Source organism: Rhinolophus ferrumequinum, chromosome 10 (assembly GCF_004115265.2).
Source record: "Rhinolophus ferrumequinum isolate MPI-CBG mRhiFer1 chromosome 10, mRhiFer1_v1.p, whole genome shotgun sequence".
Lineage (NCBI taxonomy): Eukaryota > Metazoa > Chordata > Mammalia > Chiroptera > Rhinolophidae > Rhinolophus > Rhinolophus ferrumequinum.
In genome coordinates, this window is record NC_046293.1 from 39,937,024 (window position 1) to 39,956,415 (window position 19,392).

A 19,392-nucleotide genomic window follows, 5' to 3' on the forward strand; every position below is an offset into this window, starting at 1 on the left:
AAATAAATCAGTGGACATAGATGTATGTACTCACCAAACGTAATCATCATTTCTCACCGTAATGAAAATACAAATGTGTTACCTTTTTTCTTTTCTTCTGGCTTATCTGGATTTTTAAATTTATTTTCCACGAGGACATATTAGGTAGTTTTTGTTTGTTTGTTTGTTTGTTTTCTCAGTATAATTTCCAGAAGGGCTTTCCAAGAACCCTCCAACACCATACTTCTTTTTACCTTACAAAATAGAACCAGCTGCACACCAAGAAACACCACTGTTCCTTCAGCAGGTGCTACACCCATGTGTTCCTACTCCTCTGAAATAAAGGCCAACAGGTCTGTACTGGTGACATCTTACCCTACTGTTCTATGTCAGAACAATCACACAAAATTATACACCAAATTTGAAGGAGATATGTATTCTTCTCCAAAGCTGGTTTATAGCTTAAATTGCTAAAAGTGAGAATGGCACGCACAACAGAAACCTGTAATACTCACTATCACATAGATATGGATACGCTGAAGGTCTAATCACAGTCCCAAATGTATCAACCACACAGAGAAAGCCAGAGCAAACTAGTTTAAACTACATGCAGTTATTAATCTTGTTCTAACACCAAAGTAAATAGAACACAGTAAATGAATCTGGGTTGATGTTTTTAAGATTTTCCACAACACCATTTTACATGACTAACAATGCAGCGGGAGGTCACATAGCCAGCACTGGAAGACTGGTACTACACCAAGAAGAGGCTCTGCTCTTTAAACCAAAACTTCATAAGACTTAATTAATTTTATTCTTGATCCAAGGTCTGAAATTGGTTTATAACAGGGTTTCTCAATTTAGGTACTACTGGCATTTGGGGGAAGATGATCCTTTGTTGTAAGGGCTGCCCTATACATTGTAGGATCCTTGACCTATCCAGTTGTGATCAGCAAAAATGTCTCAAGAAATTGTCAAATATTCCCTGGGCAATGGGGGGAGAAGGGGACAAATGTGCCCCATATTGAGAACCACTCGTTTAGAACAGTGTTCTTCAAAGTCACTGGGCTTTGTAAGATTACAGGTCAGTGAACTGATCCAAAGATCAAGGTTCACAAATCCTTAACCACAAAGGAGGGGAACATGGTTCACTGGCCCCCTTTTTCTGGGTCATGTTCTGAGTCATCTTCCCCCATTTACATTCTTTTTTCAACCTGCTTCTTTCCCAGGTGGCTATGTCACAGCTCAGGAAAGAGGCTGGTCACACGGAGGGGAGAGGACCAATATAATGGGAGACTGTTTCATTGCTTTTCAGTTTCCCAAAGCAAGGAGCTTCTGTGTTTTGATGAAAGGATGTGTGAATTGGAAAACCACTATTTAGAAACACTACTTTCATTTCAGCCTTATTGTTTTAAGCTCTGAGCTACTTTAATGAGGCTAAAAAGGAAGAAAAAAAATTAAGACCAAAATGAAAAGGAAAAATTAAACAACCCATAGGCAAATAAAAGGACTATACCCAATATATTTTGGCTCAGAGCTAAGGTTCCAAATTCCATTCGCAGTAAGAAATTAAAAATAATAGGAATAAAGAAGCAAGAGCTTGCCTTCCTGGTACTGGGAGGGCAGTTCCTATAAAACGCTATGACATGGTTCAGAATGCAGAAGAGAGAATAGCCTAGCACTTGGTAAGGGCAGGGTTTCCTGTCCCAGATCCCCAGGAAGCACAGTGAGCATTTCTCTTCTCTCAGGCAGGTACTCGTAGCACACACACACACACACACACACACACACTCACAGCAGAAATTCCCAGGGGACTATATGATTGTAATCACACAGACGGGAATTCATAGTTATACATACCTATTGTAGGAGAGAAAGGCCAACAGAAAGAGCAGGCACGCTAATACATCAGCTCTGCCAACAATTCCGGCCACCTAGGATGTTTGAAAAAAACAAAAATAAAAACCTCAGAAAATTACTTTCAAAAAACCATTACAGAAATGTATTTGATTTTACATAAATGTAAAGTATAATAAAATAGAAAAGTCTGATATATGACTAACCACCTCTGGTTATCAAATATATTTAACAATAAATTTATAAAAGGAGAAAAAGAAGAAATAAGGGGCAATATTTTCATGCTTAATTTCATTTTAAACTTCCTTCTAGAAGGTTAATTCACAGAATCAAAGTTTATTCATTTATTGGTTTATTGAAAAATATTTTTTGAGCAATGACTGAGTGTACAGGATATTTGCAGGTCTTCAAAGCATTTCTTCACCAATAACTTATTAGCTGGAAAAATAAAAAGAATAATTATACCATGGAGAAAATGTGAGTAACACATTATTATACTGTATTATACTTTGACTGGGAAACCAAATTTAACCTCACCAATAAAAGGCAAATGGACATGGCATGCCTCTGCACGTGATACCCTGAGAAAGACACAACATCATTGGTGTGGTATTCCAGCCAAGGATACGTAACCTGAATGTAATCATGTGAAAATACAAGACAAACCCAAGATCAGAACATTACATTAAAATATATAAATTAAAGATGTTTTATAAATAATAAAGTATAAAATATAATAATTCTGTATGATTTTATAACATTAAAATTGTATTGTTTTAATATCTTCTAATTTATATTATATCATGATGTACTAATTATATCACAACTCATAATCTATCATAATATTGCATATAATATGTTATATATTACAGGTATATTATACTTGTATTATACTATGTATGTATATATTATGTATTTATATTTTATATATATTTTGTATTTACACATTTCTGTTATGTATTTACATATTTACATATTTTATGTTTATATTATAAAATTTAATATACCATACATGGAAATCACTTATGGTATAAATTATATAGCATGTAATGTGTATATATATTATTTTATAATTATATAATGTAACATACTATATAACATCAATTGAAATATTATAAACATATTAATAACATTTTACATACATTCTAATATAAAATTTAAATTATATGTAAAGCTACATATTATATTATAGAAAGACAGGCAGACTGATAACTGTTCCAAACTCAAAGATAATAAATGATGACTAATGACCTTAGTTTTAGAATATAAAACTAAATTATTAAGCTGTAAGGGGCATGAATCATGCAACCTGCTCTCAAGTGCTTCAAAAACAAATAATATTTTTATATATTGAGGGAGAATGAGAGGAAGAATGATAAAACAAACGTGGCAAAATTGTAAAAATTGGTGAATCGGGATAAAGAGAATATGGTCATTATATTTTTTAAGTTTGATGTATTTTTAAGTGTGTTATTCAGAAAGGGGCCAAAATGGAAGTGGCGTGTGGTACAAAGGACTATTTATAAATCTTTGTATTATTTTGCTATTTAAAATGTGTGTGCATTTCTCTTAATTTTTTTAATCCAAGAAATAAAACCATGAAGGAATAAAATGGGGTATGGCTCAAAGAATGCTTCAAAGAGAAGGTCACATACGAGCTGGTTCTTAAAGATGAGAAGGAATTCATAAAGGAAATGAACAAGGTTAACATTTCAGGCACAAAATATAGCATCACCCAAATCAAACAGGACCTGAAGTCCACAGTGTACTGGAGAATCAATCAATGATTAATAGCAGAAAATAGTTTTCTGGGAAATACACCTATAAATATCCTCACATAATGAGCACACTTTGCAGTCATAAAGGAGAGACAATGGTGAAGGCATTAAGAAATACAAATTGGTAATTACGAAATAGTCACAAAGATGTAAAGTATAAGGAATATAATCAATAATATGGTAATAACTATGTATAGTGCCAGGTGGTACTAGTCAGGGGGATTACTTCCTGAATTATATAAATGTCTAACCACTGTGCTATATACCTGAAATTAATATAAAATAATACTGACTGTCAACTCTAAGTGAAAAGTTTTAAAAAGTGGGGGGAGATCAATAATACTGTGATAGCGTAGCACAGTGTCAGATGGTTGCTGGACTTGTCATGGCGATCACCTCTGTAGCATAAGGAATATGTGTATAATCAATAATGTAGTAATAACACTGTATAGGGCCAGGTGGGAACAGTTGAATAACTATGTACACCTGAAACTAACATAATATTGTTTGTTAGCTATATTGTAATAAAAAATCTTAAAAGAATAAAATAAAGGAGAGACAATGACACGCTTAGAGCTAGACCATCCCAGGCTTGAAGATAGGCTCCTCTTGCCATGTGACTGAGACTCGTTTTGTTATCTTTAATTTCTGAGATTCGGTTTTGTTATCTTTCAAATGAGTATAACACCCCCTACCTCATGTTACTGTTGTGATTAATGAGATGATACATATAAAGTGCCTACTCAGTGTCGGTGCCCTTCTTTCTTCCTTTTCCCTGCAGAGAAAGCGGGTCAGACTCTTCCCACTGAGACAGGTTGTTGTGTGTGGTTTATGGAAGCCATCTTTTTATTTTAAGGATTACATATATATGACGTTTTCACTTAACTTTATTAGCTAATCTAGTATATCTATTAGTTAAAACAGATATACAAAGTAATTCAATTATATGCCTGCATATAGATAGCAGTCACTTACTGAGAAAAATTCTAGTCCAATCTGCACCAAGAGGAGCATGGATGCGGCCAAATAATTTCATTAGCAGTGCAGAATTAAAAGCTATTATTTAACGTGGCTGCTTGGACCACGTACAGTTCATTGATCAGTTAGTCTATGAGGAGCCTGAGTGCCAAATCAGCATGATTCAAGGGAGGTGGGCAGTTGACAACGTGGATCTCACTTTGGTGTCAAGGCCCAGCTCAGACTCGCCACCTAGAAACAATCGCACATGGTTCACCTGTGAAGCCCAAATCTGCTAAGTCTACAACACTGTCTCTATGAGCACGGAGCTCAACATCAACTGCAAGGCTTCCTAAGGGTTAAACACGGAGACCAGCCAGCCAGCCGCCAAGTCTTGGGATAAGGCCAGGCATCTGGGCCCAGAGGGACACCCATCATAGCGCACCTGATGTGGCCAACTCGGACAACAGCAAAACTTGCAAGCTGATTTGGGGTGCAGCAAGCTGGAATGAGGCAATCACAAGCGAGGCGAGCATAACTAATGCATTGAAGGTGCCTGAAGCCCTGCTTCTCGAAGTGCAGCCAGTTAGTACTGCTGGAAAACAGCAGCAACAGCAGAATGTGCCAGCTGGATGTGCCCATATGTAAAGAAGGAAGTATCCCTTGCCATAGAAGTTCAGAGGGGGTGTTAAAATGTTAGTGCTCACACTGATAGACTCTGCTGTCAATCTCAAACCACCCAGCCTTCATTGAACATCTATTCTATACCCCTGTTGAGTTGGGGTCTTTCGGGCAAGGGGGTTAGATATCTGAAAACAAGGTGCTTGTCAGCAACTACTCTGTGTCTAGACCAGCCATTCGCTGTGATTCCATTAGTCAATAGCATCACGTTTAGTATTTGCATCTTTTATTCCAGTCAACAGACATTTTCTAGGTGCCTTCTATTTGCCAGGTACTGTGCCAGCTGGAGGGATATCACCTGCCTGAAGGAGTTTAACACCTGGTAAGAAGTCAAAAGAGCGTATCAGTATGGTACAGGGACCCTGCATGTGGCATAAAGAGGAGAAATCGTTGCCATGGGAAGACTAAAGGGATTAATTTTGACTGTAGGGTCTGGGAAGACTTCATGGAAAGGCTGGCCTTAATACACTGAAACTTAAACGACAGCAAGTAGGACTTCAGGAAGCTCAAGACAGGGAATTGTGAATCCTGGGGGCCACAGAGGGAAGGCAGAAGCACTGCAGGCAGAGGAAAGGGAGGTCTGAAAACATGGGGTGTCTGGAAAGGAAGGCATAAAGAGATGAGAGCATGGAGTAAATGAAAAGGGGGCAGGACTGGGCAATGGGAAGCAAAGAGAGAATGTTATATCGGAGCCCCTTGGGTTGATTCTGTGGCGATGTCAGCTGTAGGATACTGGGAAATACAAAAGGAGTTGCTCAGAAATACATGCAGATGGACAGCATGTATTTCTGCCTCATGCAGCAGGCTTCCATTTCAAGGGGGTGGTTGGAACCGGAGAACTGCATCCTTTAAATATTCAAACAGTGAAAAAACATCAGTGAATTGGGTAAAATTTAAATAATGTAATATTCAGATCTCTGAGCAAGCTTAAAAGAATCACATGTGGAAATTGCCAATTAAGGACTTAGTTTGCTCCCAAACTTGTTACTTTTTGGAATACCACTCATAGGATTTATATAAAATCTAATACATGTGTATGTATGTATATATATATATATATATATATATATATATATATATATATATATATATATTTGCATTAATCATTTTATCTGTAAGAAGGAGTTTCATTAGTGTCAGACAGAGCCAGGAACACACACTTAACACGTGACAACAGCTGTCGGCCGGACTGACTGATTAGATCATAACCATTCTCTCCTATGTGCTCTTGTCCCAGTTCTGGAAACGTTAACCTTAACCTTCCACTCCGTGTGTCAGCATTTCCTGCTCTTGCTTTTGACTTAAGTGCATTCCTTCAAACCCATAATGTCTGTATGATGAAGTTTTAATTCTCATAGGAAAACTACAATCATGTTCCCCATTTGCTCAATTTCTCTACTGATCTTTCTCATGATTCAGATTCAGAAAAACATAAATTTCCCAAGAAATATATACACTATCAGGAAACCCTTCCAAGAATCACAAGGCCTTAAATGAAGAAAGGTCTGGGTCTTATTCTTTTCTGTATTCTTGCACTGAGGACTACATTACAGTCTCTCAAATACTGGTTGGAAAAATTGAGTAAATCAATGAATTTGTTCCTGTCTACTTAAATTGGAAATAATTTTACCTCCATTGGGAGTCTTATTTAATTACAACATATCGCTTTGTCTTCTAAGTATTTATGTGTATGTGCTTTGACTTTTCTAAGAGAGTGAACAAATTGTGGGTAGGGACCCTGCTATCCACCCACACGTCCCCTGAACACCCAGCAGAATGCCCGCACCAAACAAGTATTCATTGACTATTTGTTGATTATACAATTAATAAAGCAACTCCTTACTCATATCAACATGTTTAAACTAAACCCTTCCCCCTCTAACATTTAAATCTCCCATTCTTCTTGAGATAATGTATGGTCTCATTTTTATTTTTGTTTAATAAAGGGGAGATATCTCCTCACTAACTCCCCTTTCTGCCCACTATGGTCCATTTTTGTTTTCTTAAATAATGTGTCACTATGTCTTCTATAAAGCACGTCTCTTTTTTCTATAATATTTCTCTGTCCTCCTCCTTAGACACGTGACTATCTATAATTAAATAATAGTCTCTTGATTTCACTTCCTAGTATAGATTATTGTGTAGGTCAAATTTCTCTGCCTCCTTCTTTCACCTCCCTCTTCTCTTGTGAATGCAAATAGTTTCTCTAACACTTTTCCCTAAATAAATGCCCACCCCTTAGACTCCTTTGCCCCTGTAATTGTGTTACCATGGATTTTTTTTCAATTAGCACAAAAGCTCATTGAAACCCTTCCTTAAAGGTCATTTTGCTAACAGGATTTTCCTTTTTTATTTAGAATTCAACCTAACTTTATCAGCTCTTGGTCACAATGCCAAAGATTACCCACGTTTTATGTTCTCCTGTTCTGCAAGCATAGAATTATGACTGTTTTTGCCCTATGCATTTGTTCTTCCCTACAAAAATTTCCCCAATACATTCTAAGCCCAGATTTTCAACTATACTTTAAAAATTATTTGTCTATGGACTTAGATTTAAAAATTGCCTTTCAGCCAGCATCATATATTCTACATGGCTAGGAGTAGTAAACTTACATATCTCTCTTGTCTCTTAAAATTAATATCTAAAATTTTTCATTGTAATTTTAAATATTTGAAAGAATCTAATTTTCCATTCATTGTAAATAATGACATTTTAAAATAAGGCTATAATGTTATTGTTTTAAATGTACCAAATGGAATCTGAAATGTACCATAACAATTTGAAGCTCATCATTCTCCATTTATACAACACGAACAGGCTCTTCTTTATATGGTAGACATTTACACCCTTCCCCTTCATCTCATATTTCCATTTCATTTCCCCCTCAATATTTTTGCTTAATGTGTTATATACAGAGGGTGCCAAAAAATTTTATACGCATTTTAAGAAAGGAAAAAACTATTAAAATTGTAATACTCGATATATACCAATAACAAAAGATGAATACAAGTCACGTTTGACTTCTGCAATTACAAGAGGTGCTCAAAGTGGTTACCATCAGCGTCCAGACACTTCTGATTATGGCGAACTACTGCTTGAGCAACGTTGACCAAAGTGTCCATTTGTATACATTTTTTTGGCACCCTGGTAGTTATGCTCAAAAATATTTTATTATCTCCCTCTGTAATAAAATGCATACACAACTAAATGTATTCTAAAAATTTCCTGTGACCATAAGCTTCTAAGTGTTAAATTTTTAATTTTGTATTATTATACTAATTAGTATTGATATGCAATTGTTCAATGCATCAGAAATAAATTAGGAAAAAAGGATGATTATTAAATATAAAAACATCTCTAAGCAAAAGATGTAGCAGCTTTGCTTTCAATAAATTCAGTGGTCTATATGGCTAAACATTACCATTTGTTAGAATAAGAAAGCATGTAGCATCAGTGCCATTCCTAGCTTTCATCTTCATAGACTGTTCACAGAAACGAGAACAGAACTAGACATGTTAGAGCAGTGACTTAATTCTTTGAACACCAAAGTCATGTGCAAAATCATAGTGATCTATCATCTTACATATCATTTAATGACCTGCCAACTGACAACTCAATCATGCCCTCCTTTAATTTGGTTGAAAGCAAATAATTTAAGCATACCTGTCACTGGAGTTACCTGTCATCAGAGTCATTCACGTTCACAGTTTCTCAGAAGTAGAGCAAAAAGACTTTAGCAAAACTTTCCAAAGGACTGTTACACATACCTCAGAGTCTTCCATTTAGAGGCAACTTGTTCAGCCTGAGATACTCAGAAAGGGCTGGGAAAATTACCTTTGATAATGTGATTTTTTAATAAAGTGATTTTTTTCTTAATCACTCACTCTAAATCCATTTTTATCAAAACTTAGGCTTACAAATTTAGAAGTTTGTTTGTGAAAAATGTCCATAGTATAGCCTTACTGGCAAAACCAGTCCTCATTATCAAACCAACTGACCAAATCAGACTTCTTGTGACAGTTCAAATGAACATATCATTATGCATCCCCATGACCATCATCTCACTTCTGAATTTAGAACCACAGCGCAGAGCACCATAGCCCACTCCCAATGCCGTGCTCTATTCTTCACAGAAATACATATAAGACAGAAAGATAGGAAACCCTACTTTGGGGTTATGATGCCTTAATTGAAGGAGGCTTTGCTGACCCAATATATCAAATTATTTTTGGTAAGGTACCTGGGAGATTTGTACTCCTAGGGCATAGTACATTTCTGATGTATAAGAGACCTTCCTTCCTTCCTTTCTTCCTTCCTTTTTTCCTTCCTTCCTTCCTTCCTTCCTTCCTTCCTTCCTTCCTTCCTTCCTTCCTTCCTTCCTTCTTTCCTTCCTCCCTCTTTACCTCCCTCCCTCTTAATGAGAGGAAAGGGGATGAGGGAGGAGGATTACCCTACGTGTGTTCTCAGGCAGATCAACTTTAGAAAAGTGTCCAGGGGCAAGCTGAGGCTATGGAAACCTTTTAAAACTGTGGTACCGCTTGAAAGTCTTCATCTACTTTAGCTGAATCTACTATAAAATAAACCAACTGCGGTTACTGAGATGTGAAACAAGGTAACCTGATAATGCCATCTCGGGTGATGATTAAGTCAGTATTTTAAAGAGGGCCAGATATCTAAACTAACTGTACTTTCTTAATAAATTTCTTATCATCAACAAAATAACTACACTTAATACCAGGTAACTTGGAAAACTATTTGTTAGCCTCTTAATTCTGTCTTTCTAACAAGAAGAATTTCAGTCTAACTTTTTATAGTCTTCCTCCTAGCACTTAATCATAAATTTTATAAGTATTTATATCATAAATATCATAAATATAAAGCAGAGTGAGAAAAGGTAATACATAAATATAGAGCAGGAACAATGACCCAGAATGATAAGTATCTCAAAATGTCCCTTGCTGTTTAAAACACATTAGGACTTAAATTTTCTGCAAGTAAAGAACTGTGGTCATTTATTACTGTCTGTAATAATAACAATGGTTATTTAGAAAAGCAGTTAAATCCTGGAGGTGTAATAAAGGCCATTTGAACATTCAAAAAGAGAAGTTGTCAAGTAGAATGATTTGCCTAAAAGATAACCACGTTAGTAGAACTTTGAATTAACATGGTTTTGAAAGGGGGAAAAAAAGATCAGTTTAGCTTTTTTTTTGGTTCATTATTTCACTGAATTCCAATGACACTCACCGCCTCAGTATGAACAGGATGCACAGCAAAAAGCAAGGCCGTAACAAAAGCAAGTCCACGATTCTTGAAGACAGTTTTGTCACAGGTGTACATCAGCACGAGAGTCACGAGGCAGTGCAAAATCACATTTACTGCATGAAAGTAGAAGGGGTTCATGCCAGTCAGAAATATGTTTAGCCTGTAAAAAAACACAAAAAGAAAAATAACTAGCTACGCGCAGAACATAAGCATAAGAAAAGCAGAGGAACGTCATCATTTGTAAAAAGTAAACTATTTAAGTAATTATTTTGAAATGACTTCCAACATCAAATTACGCTACATATTGGAATATCACTTTTATCCTACCTCAGAATTTTCCTATCTGCAGAAATCATTGCAAATGCAATACAATACTGTTTCAGAAAACATTGTGGTCTCACTGAGAAGGCGGCAGATAGGTGCTGAACCTGTTTTCCTCTCTCCCTGGCTAATGCCAACACCCCATAATACTCTTGCTCTACTGCTACCTCTTCACAAGCAGCAGAGTGTCCAAAGGCTGTGGGTCAGTCACAGCCACTGGAGATAAGAAAGAAGCCACGAGACTGTGACTGTGGTCACAGTTGGGACAAACCAGGCATGAACGTGTTCTCTCACCCCTGGTGCCACCAGGACACAAATTTCCAGATTATGTACCACAAATCATCATTAATTACCACCCCCAAGGGAGCTTCAGGGGAACTATGTGCTATTACCAGCTGCAGCTGAAATTAAAAGGATGAGCATAAGCATAGTATTTCATAATTATTTTACATGTTTTGTAACAAATTCCCATAGATCTCAGAATCAGAATTCTAAGATCATGACAAAGAAACCATGAAGAGAAATTTGTTGTTCAACATCAAAAAAGAATAGTTTCCTGAGATAGAAATGCAGAACAGAGAGACTTCTGAAGGTTGCCTTAAATTTAATAACAGGACATAATGTGCCCAATTAAGGCTGTGGGGTTATAAAAAAAAAAAAAAAACTACAGTGGTATAGGGTATGGGTCTTTGTGGGGGAGCATATACACCCTAGGTGGTATTATCTATAGTTGTCCATACTTCAGCCAATTTCTTCAAAACAGCAACCCCACGTCTTTATGTTCATGCCCTTGACCTGCTTCTTACAGAAACACGTCCTCTTTGCCAAAACAATTGAGAATGTAAAAGTCAACTTTAGCGACGACATATGCATATTCTAAATGCTTGACTTGATTCATGCACAGCTTTAATTTACAGAATTTTAAACATCACAAGTTTTATTTGGACACATGACTCTAAATGGCATAGTTACTAATCAACTCCATTTTCATTCCCACTGAAGTAATCACGGTTCTAATTAAGTTTAGAAAACTGAATTGCTGTGTGGGATCCAACGGTAGGGTTCTGACGCCAGCTGTGTGGCAGACCCATGAGTCTGTGCACACCTCAGCATCCTTGCGACAGGAACCTGGTGTGAAGTAACTGCCCCAAAGGGAAAGAGGAACCTGGTGTGAAATAACTTGTCCGAAGGAAAAGAGGAACCGGCAATGAACTAGGCGACTGGCAGACCCAACTAAAGAAGGGAGAACAGCATCCCACTCCAGTATGAGGACCCATGTATGGTAAGAAAGCTGCTGGAAATTAGAATGAGGATGGTGGAGCTGTGAGAAGGGCAGGGCCAAGTGCCCATCTTGGAGAATTTGGGTGCAGTTCCCTAAGAGCCCATCACCCTGAGGTTGGTTTTACACTGTTTTCCACTTCATCAGGCTGAGCTTTCCAGACCAACTAACCATTCATTTAAAACTCATTCAGACCCCTCACGATGAGAGAAAACAATCGCACATCTGGTTGGTGGGTGTCCAAATTGGAAGGTATCGAGGTTGTCACCATGTATCAAAGGCTTTACAAAGTGGCTATCCACTGACCAAAAACCCCACTTCTAGAAATTTTCCATAAGGAAATAACAAGGAAAATGTTCAAATATGAGTACATACATGTGATATTGTGATATAATACGAAATATATATGTTTTGGTCTTCGTCCTGACTCCTTGTCAGAGATTCTAAAATCTTTACAATTTCCTAAGTAATAAAGGTGCTAGGAGTATGTGTTGTTCTAATATTTGGTCTTTGGCCCTAGTTCTTGACACAGAGTTCCTAAATTCCTTGAAATTTCCTGGGTGATGAAGTATCTTTTGTTCTAATGATGTGACGCTTGGTGCGTTCCTGGACAGCTTCAAGATGGGGACTGGTCACCAAAGACCAAGCCATGAATAGAAGCTTGGAAATTTCAGCCCTACCCCCTATCCTCCAGGATGGGATGAGTGGTTGGAGATTCAGTTAATAATCAATCATGGCTACATGATGAAGCCTCCATAAAAATCCCTGCCCTACAGGGTCCAGGGAGCTTCCAGGTTGGCCAACATATTCATGTGACAGGAGGATGATGCACCCCTACTTCATGGGGACAGAAGCACCTGTGCTCGGGCCCCTCCAGACCTTGCCCTATGTATCTGGTTGTTCATCTGTCTCCTGTATCATACCCCTTATTACATAACGAACAAAAGCACAAGTATGTGATTCCCTGAGTTCTGTGAGCCATTATAGTGAATTACTGAACCTGAGGAGGGGGCCATGGGGACCCCCAATTTGTAGTCAAGTTGGCCAAAATGTAGGTAACCTAGGGAATCCACTAATTGCTATTGGCGTCTGAAGTGGGGGCAGTCTTATGGGACTGAGCGGTGAACCTGGGGATCTGATGCTAATGTCAGGTAAACAGAGTCAGAATGAAATGGAAATGTAGGACACACAGCTGGGGTCAGACAATTGGTCAGTTTATTAGAATAAACCCACACAGCTGGTGTCAGAAATATTGTGAGTGTGAGCAGAGGAAGAAACAAAAGTTTTCTTTTCAATGTACAGAGATACATTTCACTGTGTTAATTATCAAAATGGCAATAAAGAGAAGGCAATATATCTAAAAAGCCAAATCCTGATATATTTGATGATTCCCACAGGTTTGATACTTTAGATTATAACTTTTGATTACAAATAACAGCACTATTTTTTTTAAAAAAAGACAAAAGAGTTATTTTTCTAAAGTATTTGTTATTCAACAATATGAGAAGTAAAAAGCATCATCAAAGCTGATGTTATTACTACATCACTACACTTTTATGAGACGGGGACTGGCTACGAGAAAAATGATATAAAATGGTAGGCACGAGTCACCTTTGTGGTCCATATGTATCACATCTAAAAATACACAGAAGTCATCCATATAGATTATTATTTCTAGAAATGGGTTAGGACACAGTGCCTGATGTTTTAAGTGAATTTAATTAGATCCCCAAATATAAAAATAAATTGCTGAATGGAGAACCACTGCGGTATAAGGTAACAGGATGAAAGCCCTTTACCAGGTGCCTAACATTTGTGAATCTAAGCTTTGAGAAATCACCTAGCATCCAGTTTGGAGAGTTCCCCAAATGTCTAAAAAGATGGAGAGTGAACTCTATAAAGTATAGATAAGTGAGTTTGAGACAAATGATAACAAAATTTTAGAACTTATCCTATTTGTGAGCAGTGGAAAAAAAATCTCTGATTCTAGGAGCTAATATGGGTTCACAAAAGGGAGGTTTAACTCATTGACCTCACATTTTAATAGGAAAGGGGATGTGATAGACATATCACATCTTTATTTTAACAAAGGCATTTATCAAAATATCTCAGGATCCCCCTGGCATACAAGATAGAGTAAGATAGATTGGTGGTAAACACAAAGAGCAGTGAATAATAAATCAATGTCTCCTTGGATAGAGACTTCCAGTGTGTGTCACGGGATTTTGATATTATTTTTGGTCTGTCCGATATTTTCATCAAAGTCTTAAATGAACCTATAGTGTATGCTAACCAAGTTTGCAGAGGCCTGTATCTGGGAAGGAGAGTTACGTACCAGGAGACTGATTGAGAGTCACAGTTTAAATGCCTGAAATTGTTAGGTAACAATGTAGAATATGGGTGAGAGTAAAGACACACATTTGGACATAAAAGATAACAAAGTACTTGCAATCAGATTAAAACTGTACACATCAAAACTTGTCCAAGGGCTGTTATTTTTCCCAAACTCAAAGAGTAATTATGTCATGGTTATCGAAATAGACCAAACCACCAACAGACAAACAAAAAGGGAACTACATAAGTCAAAATACTTTTCATTTCAATTCACTCCAATAGATATTTATCGAGCACCTAATATGACATGTCAGATACGATATAGGCCCCAGAGATACAAAGAGAGGACATGGCATCTGCTACCAAAGAGTTAACAACATAGTAGGAGAAAGAGACGCACTAAACAGATAATTAGTAGTTGGTGAAGTAATTCTAGCAATGGGAGAACCTACAGATGCAGAGATAGAGAAGAAGGAGTTATTCTACCTGAGGGTGGAGGAGGGAAGGTGCGTGGTGCCTTCATGGTGCTAATTAAATGCTGAAGCACGTTCACAGGAGAGCCCCAGAACACGAAGGGGGTTGGGGACCTCAAAGTAATGTCTCAGGAATGTAGGCTTGAGGATATTGAGATGCTCAGCCTAGAGGAAGATGACAGATAGAAATGATACCAAGTTCTCCAGGGGAAAGAATCTTATGGCTATATCCCCACTGTCTAGCATAATGTGTGGTTCATGGCTGTCACACAATAAATGGATGAATGGATGAACGTATTGAATGAAAGTATGGACGTACTGAATGAATATATAGATGTATTGAATAAATGAATGGATGAATGAATGAATGAATGAATGACGCAATGCACTTATTCTAAGTACTCCCAAGGTGGAAACTAAGATCCGAACACACTGCCCAAGGGCTAAGTTTAGCCTGCAAATTGTTTTGTTTCACCTATATACCTTCTTTTTCCTTTTTAACTTGCCAACATTTTTAAAACAGGTGATTTCATATAAAATTTTCCAGCTTCTCTTGAAATATTAGAAGAATTGGCAACACTGGGCCTCCATGGCTGCATGGAAATACTTGGGTGCCCATTTGGATGGTGCAAGTACTCACAATATGCCACAGTGCCTGCCAACTACTAGGAGGGAGACTTCAGCTCAAAGAAAGAAGTAAATATTTAAAACTAGGGATTTGGATAAGCAGAAATGTCCATGCAGAAGTGTGATAACAGCCCATCTCAAATACCATCAAAAAAACAACAACAAAAAAAAACAGTCTCTCAGATTCCACATCACCCTCAGTGTTCCTCTGTTATAGCATTTAATCAATTTTCTTAAACGGTTTTACTATATTCTTCAAATATTATAAGGATTTTTCATACTTGCATTCAATTAATTTAGAAAAGAAATTAATTTATTTTCATCATTGTATCCATCTCACTTAGCACCCAGTCAATTCTAAATGGAAGTTTATTGAATGAAATAAAACTTACAATAACACAGAGGTTGGAAAAGATCCTTCAACTGTAAGAATCTCTAATTTTATTTGACTTAGCCTTCAATTCTCGTTTAAAGCTACGTGAAGCAATGGGAAATAAAACAATTTTTTCTGAAATAAAAATCTTGATATTCATGTCTGACTTGTTGAAAGCCTTCCAGAACTTGGCAAATATGAACACAAAAAGCCCCTTCTCTGTCTGAACTTCTCTGCCTCCTTGTAAAGCTGCCTGGAAAGGTGGGACCATAATGAGCTCCCAGCAATTAGAGGGCACTAATCCCCAGGAAAGGTCACAGGGTCACACAGTTTGGCACCAGGAAGTCTCAGGAGGAGGGGTGGGCAAGGGAGAAGAAAGAGCTGTTGGCTGCCCCTCTTGTCTCCTCACACTCAAGGGCCACAACTCTTGAGAAAGCCTATTCCTCTCATTTAACTTTCTTCTTTGAAAACTAGCCCTGGGTTAGAAAAACTAAAACAAGCTGTATCTCTGGAAGAGACTTCTACTAGGGACTGCATTAGGGTCCATCCTCAAGGGAACTTCAAGTCCACCTCAGTCAGACCTCTACCTCAAGGAACGGGCAAAGGTCTGGAAAAGGCATAAGAGGTCATGACTCTCCATTGTGGTGACTCAAGTCTGTTTTTTGGCCCTGAACCTGAAGTTTACCTGGTATATAGATCCAGCAACATTTAAGAGGGCTGACCATGTACTTCATTCCTTGTGACAATGTGATTAATTGGCTACCACCAATGATACCTGCGGGTCAAAACATTCTGATCACCACGGCATCCCTGCTGCTTTCATGGTGAATGCACTCACCTTGTCTTTGACAGCCAAGCTATGCGACTTGGCCTCTGGTACTCTAGGATCTCATCACCCCCGATGAAATCAGAAAGCCCACCTCACACTTGGCCCACAGAAAAGAGCCAACACAGAGATTCTCAAAGTTTCATGTGCTCCGTCACCAATGTATTTCTCAGTGAAGGGAAAAACATCTGGCCCTCTCAGGGAATGTAGTAGAGTGGTGGGTGGGAGGTATATGCAGGCAGCATGTGATAACATTCCTATCCCAACATTCCTGTCTCAATGGGCTTTTAGATTCCTTTCCCTACCATATGTAGGGAGATTTTGGCATCTCAACCTTATTAAACATAGGTTCCCATTGAGTCCCAATGGTATCCAGGATTCTGAATACCTGGCGTGCTAGCTACAAATTGCTGATTCTCTGATATTCTTAGTCAGTAGATCTGAAATGGGACCTCGAGATCTGTCCCAAGCAACTCAGTGATTCAAGACAGGTGATACTCAGAACAATGAGAAATATGGGTCTCTGCATACGGTTGCCATGCTTACCAGAAAAATCAAGACTTCTCAGCAATGACACAACATATATTCTTTTCCAATAAGAACTAAAAATCAGGGAAAATAATTTAATGTACCCCTTATCATCTGTTTCTAGTTTCTGAAATGATGGGTTCTCCGATACCTCCCTGATGAGTTTCCATTGCCCAACACTGAACACATGGTATATTCTCCTGCCTTCCTCTATCACCACTGGGTTTTCTTCTTCCCATCTCTTGCCATCATCACAGCTCTCCAATATTTGCATGTGGTTTCCATAATCGTCTTAGATCATTCAACCAATAAATAACATCTGGTTCTTCTCATTTTTCCTCTAAGGGGATGCCCTTTGGCCCTTAATCATTTTGAATGCTCTTCTGCATTCCCTTCATACCGGGAATAAATCAGCAAATCATCATCACTTAATGTATCTAAAGAACCAAAGGATGTGATTCGCAGGCACCAATGCAAACAACAGTGCAGAGAAGAGACTGGTCCTCTGAGGCAAAAGCGAAATTCATGGTTCTAGTTTGAGCTCAAGACATCACATCCTCACCTGGCTGTGAGGAAACTATAGGGGGGGAACAGAGGAAGGAGAGCTAGCTGGTCTGGAGGAGAATATGCTCCACGCAATGGGCAGTTAGTGTCACTACTAGTAATACTCAGAGTAACTACTGCACCAAAGACAGGATGAGGAAATGGAGGACAGGAAGATCAGTAACCATATCTAGAAGGCAGCACATCCCAGCAGCAAATATTCAAAAACAGAGTCAGCAAATAATAAAAATTAACAGATAAACAATATAGTTAGTTAATCAATATAGTTAAACAATATAGTTATTAGATTAATAGTATAGTTAGTTATATAACTGAGCGGTCAATTTTTAGCATTTTTTTTCTCTTAAAGATATGTATTTAGTGGAATTCCTGGATGCAATGTGATTCTGACATTGACTACCTGGAGTTTATGCAAATTCACAGCTGGAGGACAGAGTCCTGAACAAGACTCCCCTCACTTCAGCCATCAGCTGCAAGTTCAATGGTTCCCAGGCCACCTGCATGTTTGACAAAGGTGGCTACAAATTTAGGGCTCCCACAACTCCCTCAGATTCAATAATTTTCAAGGACAACTCACAGAATTAAAGAAAGACGTATGATTATAGTTTTATTACAAAAAAAAAAAAAAACTACACATCAAAAGCAGTCAAAAGAAAAGGCTCATGGGGCGAATTGTGGGAGGGTCTTCAATAGGAACCTTCCATGTCTTCAGGATACATCACCTTCTGGGCACACTGATGTAAAATTACCAAACAGGGACACTCAACCAAGCTTCAGGATTGAATTTTTACTTGGGTTTCATTATGTAGGCTGATTGATTCAATCACTGGCCATGTGACAGAACTGGGTCTCCAGTATCCCTTTCCCTTCCAGAAGGTTGGAAGGGAAGGTTGCTATCACATGGCTCGAAGTCCCCACTCTCTAATCATATGATTGGTCTTTCCATCATGGCTAGTCCCCGTTCTGAAACTATCTGCAGACCCACTATGAGTCACCTCTTCAGCAGAAACTCAGGTGTGGTCCGAGGGGCCCACCGTGAACAACAAAGACACTGCTATCACTCAGGACATTTCGAGGTTTAGAAGCTCCCTCCCAGGAACCGGGGGCAAAGACCAGACAAAGCTTCACTATACAATACGCAGCAGAGGAAGTCAGTCAAAATAGTGCCTTTGAGAAAATATTTTCAGGTCCTTATACTCCATTCGATCCAACCAGAAATGATATTTCATGTCTACTGGGAAAAAAAAAAAATGACCATCCTTACAAACAATAGGACACTGGCATGGACGAACATTAATCCATTGAGAGTCAAGTGTGGAAAAAACCCCACGTAATTTTGAGGTTTGCCTCAGAAGGTACAGCTGCCATGTCCAGCCTTAAAGCTTAGAGCTAGCAGCCACCAACCATCACACTTCAATATGCCCCACGAGAGGAGTTTGATCCAAAAGTGCTAAAAATCCCCATTCTCTACAGCCACAGTCCCAGCAAGTCACAACAGAGAGCTACGACTGCCCCTTTCAGAATCAAAGCTTCCTCTTCACCTCCCATTAAG

General features: G+C 38.1%; 1 protein-coding gene across 3 annotated transcripts in view; it reads right to left on the reverse strand.

The window, feature by feature from the left end:
* TMTC1 (transmembrane O-mannosyltransferase targeting cadherins 1) overlaps positions 1 to 19,392 on the reverse strand; it is a 232,797-nt gene that overhangs the window by 204,022 nt on the left and 9,383 nt on the right. For all 3 annotated transcript variants that reach the window (XM_033116672.1, XM_033116673.1, XM_033116674.1), the window contains exons 2-3: positions 10,498 to 10,675; positions 1,840 to 1,913 (exon numbers count right to left, since the gene is read on the reverse strand). In XM_033116672.1, coding sequence (XP_032972563.1) covers positions 1,840 to 1,913; positions 10,498 to 10,675 — 252 coding nt within the window. The remainder of the gene's footprint in view (positions 1 to 1,839; positions 1,914 to 10,497; positions 10,676 to 19,392) is intronic.